The sequence below is a fragment of the Cricetulus griseus genome, chromosome 3 (genome assembly GCF_003668045.3).
Source record: "Cricetulus griseus strain 17A/GY chromosome 3, alternate assembly CriGri-PICRH-1.0, whole genome shotgun sequence".
NCBI classification, from domain to species: Eukaryota; Metazoa; Chordata; class Mammalia; order Rodentia; family Cricetidae; genus Cricetulus; species Cricetulus griseus.
Window position 1 is genome coordinate 96,534,870 of NC_048596.1, and position 5,880 is coordinate 96,540,749.

Below are 5,880 nucleotides of genomic sequence, written 5' to 3' on the forward strand. Positions count from 1 at the left end.
TGGGGGATGAACAGAAGAGAGCAATATAAGAGATACTATAATAGAGGGAGGCATTATAGGTTTAAAGAGAAATCAGGCACTAGGGAAATGTCTGGAGAGCTATAAAAATGACACCAACTAATAATCTAAGCAACAGAGGAGAGGCTACCTTAAATTCCCTCCCCTGATAATGAGATTGATGACTAACTTATATGCCAACCTATAGCCTTTACCCAGCAGCTGGTGGAAGTAGACACCCACAGCTAAACCCTGAACTGAACTGAAATCCATTTGCAGAGGAGGAGGACTGATGAGCAAAGGGGTCCATACCAGGCTAGTGAAATCCACAGAAACAGCTGACCTGAACAAGGTGAGAGCTCTTGATTCCCAGACTGATATCTGGGAAACCAGCATGGGACTGATCCAGACTCCCTGAATACAAGTGTCAGTGAGGAGACCTTGGAAATCTATGGGGCCTCTTGTAGTGGATCAGTACTTATCCCTAGCATATGAATAGACTTTGGGAGCCCATCCCACATGGAGGGATACTCCCTGAGCCTAGACAAAGGGGGTTGGCCTAGGCCCTACCCCAAAGAATATGACAGACTCTGAAGACCCCCCTACAGAAGAAAGGGTATGGGATAGGTAGGGTATTATTTGTGGGGGCAGGGGATGAGGGGAGGGAAAGGGACTGGGATTTATATGTAAAATAATCTTCTTTCTAATAAAAATAAAAATAAAAAGTTCCAAGCTAAAGGATCTATATCATACCAGGCACAGATTCATCAGAGGAAACAAACTACACAAGATGTTCTGGTCTAGAGTTGAACATTCTGTAGTCTCTCATACTCTGCATCCAGGCCACCTGGGGGGCTCTCTATTTTAATCATCAGCTACTGCAAACAGAAGATTCTCTGATGAACCCTGAAAGATGCTTCAGTAATCTTGTGTATGACAATGAGTCTTTAGGAATTAGTTTAATTCTGTGTCCCTGTGAATAAAAGTAGTGTGTCCTCCCCTAGGGCCTATGACCAGTTTATCCATTTATTCTTGACCTCATAATTGTGCCAAGTAAGGGCTTTCACTTATCTGGAAGGAGTTAGTGGAGTATATGAATGTTAGCAAAATGCATTGTACAGGAATCTTCAAGAACTAATAAAATATTTTTCAATGAATTTATGTAGTGGCATCTTGCCATTTGTGGTAGTGGCCACACCCTTTGGGCATGGTTTTAGGTGCAGACATGGCCCCTTGAAGGTAGAGGAGCAGTGGGCATACCTTCTCCTGAGTTGCAGAGAGCATTGGAATGGTAGAGACTGCATCTTCTGGAGCAGAAAGGTAGCAGCAGTTACCTACTTTTATATGTGTAAGTTTTTCCCCAATAAAACACCTATTTATCATTTATCTTGGATCTGGAGAACTCATTTAAACCTGGCCTTCGAATTTAAAAAGTAGTCTAATCTAAGACTATAAAGACAGTAAACTCCTAAATCATCAAAAGAGAGAAAGAACACATTTTAGCAAAGTGTGAAGATCTATAGTATATTATTCACAGTAGTGAATAATCAAGTTTGAATTAGGGAGCATCTAAAGAGAATTCTAAACTTTCCTAAAATAGTTTGCAAAGAAAACTTTTGGCACAGTCTTTGATTTTCCTGTCTAGTGTAAACTATACAATACAATTTTATGTCTATGACATAAACTATAAGTTTCATTACATGAAGGAAGAATAAGAGACAAACATCAACAATGAAAATGTACAAAAGGGAGCATCATGCTTCCCAAAACTCTGCACCAGAGACAAAGAGATGATGCAGATGTAGAATAAGGCAGCCCTGAGATGGAATATGTGGGTACCAAGTAACCTTTCCCATTTCTCCCTGAATGCAATGCAGAGCACCGAGTTGATGATCCAAATATAAAAATGATGAAGCATGTGACTCTGGCAAGAAGACAGATGCTTAGAGAGCAGGAGTCAAAGAATAAAAGAATAAGAATATTAGAAGCTCATTGTGATAATCCATGAACTAGTTAAGATCACGGCATACCTCAGTGAGTTGCAGGTGAAAGTGAAGTGGACAAAAACTATCACTAAGAGAACTGAAGAGTCAATGAATATGAAGACATGAATAAGAACAATTGAACAATGCAGGCATTAAAGCTGTCTTCTCTCGCTTGGGACTCCTTTCACATTAATATTATAAGTTTGACTTCCATGATAGCATGCAAGTTATGTGCAAGTAACCATAGCACCTATGAGTCTGTGTGTGTAATAGCCATGTCCTCACCATAACTCACCATTTACAACATTCCTCCTCATCAACCAACTCTTACATTCTTTACAAAGCTAGGAAGAAGTGGTGCACTAAGAGATATTGGAAGGAGGTGGTACTAGATGAACATTATCATAGGACATTGTGTAAATATACAAATTTTCCAAAAACCTAAATGCTGTTTTTAAAAAGATAATTTCTTAAACCTCAAAACAGATGAAAGCCAGCATGGGACAGACCCAAGTTTGTGAAGGACTCTCTGGGTAGGAAATAGTGCATGGGTTCATAGAGGTTGACTTGCTGATGATGACAAAGAGGATCACGCCATCCCCAGAGATGGTGATAGCATACAGACAGCAGAAAAGGATGGAAATCCAGGCATGAGAAGTCTAGAGACCAGGAATACCAGTGAGGAAGAAGAATGCAGAAGGGTCAGACAGTGCTCTGGTTGAAGGATGCAGGATGGAAGGAAGTGATGGAAGGAAGCAGGGATGGGGATACAAACAAGAGTTGAATTTAAAAGTTATTTTTCATAGCTGGCATACACAAAAATCTTCTCTGAAGAGATGAAAATATGAATGTTTGACCAAAATATTAGAGTCCTGATGGCAGAATTACCTGTTAAATAAGAGATTGAGACTCAGAGATAAAGAGACAAAGTAAGCACATTTATACAATTACGTAATAATGAACAAGGCCAGTCATCAAGGTATATTTAGGTACTAACATTCGGTAATTTAGAATGATAATGTGTATTATTCCCACTTGTGAATAGAAGTGATGTTATTTCTCTCAATAAGAAAGAAATTTAAATAAATCAGAGAAACATTCCCTGTTTCAATAAAATGGTGATGAATCCACATAGAAAATCTTTATTGAGACATGGGTTATCAACATTATTGAAATCTTTAATTCTAAATACAAAGTACCACTAATAACATGACATCATAGGGAACACTGATATATTTGAAAATCTGCACTTTAAATTGTCTCTCTTGCATCATACAATCCTTCTTGCAAGTAAATCTATCACTTTGATAACTCTCAGCATGAGCATGGCTCTCAACATTGTAACCTCCTCAAAGGTCACTTTCCTCACCCACAGACTGACAAAAGGAAAAGTCACCTAAAATGACCTTCTAGCTCTTTGCCATGCTGGAACGTAGAACTTTTAGAACAGCCTTGCGTATCTGCTTAGTCTTCACACTGTAGATGATGGGGTTCATGACAGGAGGGATCAGCAGGTAGGCATTGGCAATCAGAGTATGAACATATGGTGGAGCTCCTTTCCCAAATCTATGGACAAAGGACAGACTTATCAGTGGGATATAGAACACAGCCACAGCCCCGATATGGGAGATGCATGTACTGAAGGCTTTCTTCCTCTCTTCTGGGGAAGCAATGCTGAGGACAGTTCGAATGATCAGGACATAGGAAAGGATGATGAAGACAGAGTCCACTCCAGCAGTGGAGATCAGGGCAGTGAGCCCAACTGCACTGTTGATCCTGGTGTCTGTGCATGAGAGCTTCATGACATCGGGATGGAAGCAGTAGGAGTGGTGGAGCACATGGCTGCTGCAGTAGGACAATCTTTTCAGGAGCACTGCCAGGGGAGTCTGTATTAGGGTTCCCCGGGCGACAATGGCTACTCCAATAACTACTATTTTAAGGTCAGTTAAGACAGAAGAATATCTAAGGGGATTGGAGATGGCCACATAACGATCAAAAGCCATGGCCAACAGCACTGAGGATTCCATGACAGTGAAGAGTTGAATGAAGAACATTTGAGACAAGCAGGCATTGAAGCTGATCTCCCTGGCATTGAACCAGAATATCCCCAACATGGTGGCCAGAGTGGATATGGAGAGCCCAAGGTCAGTGGTGGACAGCATGGAGAGGAAATAGTACATGGGCTCATGGAGGCTGGGCTGAGTGATAATGGCAAAGAGAATCAGGCTGTTCCCTGAGAGGGCAGTTGCATAGAGAAAGCAGAAAGGGATGGAGATCCAGATGTGGAAGGCTTCCAGCCCGGGCACACCAGTGAGCAGGAAAATGATGGAAGAAGTTGTGGTGTTCTGGGAAGTTGGCATACTGAATTCAGACTTCAATGATTTCATCTGAGTGTGCTGAAATGACAATACATATTTATTTGTGATGCACTCAGTCCAAATTTGGTCACTTCACTAAGAATCGTTTCTGTAAGACAATAGCTGTTGGAATAGTTTGTAAAGAGGGAGTAACAAAACTGAGGGATCAACTGTGAGTATCCCATGAGGGACCAAAGTCGTGAAATAAAGAATTACATTAGGATGGCACTTCATACAAAATAGTACACTAAGTGGATTAAGCCAGACTCAGAAAGGTTAAACCAGATGTTTTCTCTCCCTTGTGGAATCATTTTTAGAAGCATATGAAAATATAAGGAGTATAATACTTTGTATTTTAGGAGGGTGTAACTAATGCTGCATCAAAAGGGATAAGAACAGATATGATTTAAATACACTATTCCTGTATGACAATACCATGCTGGAACCCTCTGTTTTATAGAAATAATATAAATAATAATGTAAAAACAATAAGGGCATTGCATATTGTTTATATTCATAAATTTAATAATGAATGTTAGCTTATTTCTTCTTAAGAGAAGAAATCAATCAATAAATCAATTAATAAATATTGAAATTTGAAATATGTACAAATGGTTATAGAATTTCATATGAACAATAACAGTATATGCAATGATTCTGATGGTCCATTTACAATGTTAAAAGTTCATCTGTACTTGAACAGTTTCAAACATAATGTATGTATGAGGAATTAATACACACAACTAGAATGTAATATGGAGCATTCACAATATAATTCTTAGGAAAAATTGTATTTTGAATGTTTACACTGCATTGCAAACCAATTCTTCAAATTCATGTAAACTGTGAGTTGGATGAAATGCTCTGGCATTTGCCATGTAATAAATGACTGCACTACATCACACCTCAGTTTCGTCACCTCAACAGGACACTGTTAGGCTGATCCTTGGAATTCCATGACAATAAGGCTAGCAGATGTAAGTGGAAATCTTAGCAGAGATCTGTTGATAGGAGGTTTTTGCAACTAAATAACAAATTAAAGTTTAAAATTATGAAATTTTTCCTATGTCATTTCCTATTGTCTCTACTTACCTACTTCCCTTTCTGGCAGACAAATGTGAAGCAGACAGGAATAATGTTTACCCACGAGTTTCTTCCCCATTTAACCTCCTTATAATCCATGATTATAGTTTTCTAATTCTGCAAGTTTCCAGACATGTAGGAATGCCCCTGCTCCTACAGCAGATATACATATTTGAGTTTTTACTAACTAGTAAGTTACTTAGGTGTGTGTGTAAGAGAGAGAGAGGAGGGTTGACTACATGAGTACAGGTGGCCACAAAAGCCTGTGGCAACAGATTCCCCAGAGCTGGAATAACAGGCCAGTGAGCTACACAACATCAGTGCTAAGAACTAAACCCAAATTCTCTGCAAAACACTGTATGCTGGTAACTGCTGAACCATCTCTCCAGCACCACAAAGGATTTTTATTCAACTACAATGAATATAATAATAATAATTGTTTTTAGTGAAATGGTTGC

At 39.2% G+C, this 5,880-nt stretch overlaps 1 protein-coding gene across 1 annotated transcript; it reads right to left on the reverse strand.

The window, feature by feature from the left end:
• Nucleotides 1-3,391: 3,391 nt before the first annotated feature.
• Nucleotides 3,392-4,342, reverse strand: LOC100754179 (olfactory receptor 51F2). Its single transcript, XM_027407974.1, has one exon. It carries the CDS (start codon nt 4,340-4,342, stop codon nt 3,392-3,394), a length of 951 nt encoding a protein of 316 aa, XP_027263775.1.
• Nucleotides 4,343-5,880: the final 1,538 nt, after the last annotated feature.

Bases quoted from the DNA above. Each gene is read 5' to 3' on its own strand.
- LOC100754179 (XM_027407974.1), bottom strand. From the start codon at position 4,342: ATGCCAACTTCCCAGAACACCACAACTTCTTCCATCATTTTCCTGCTC.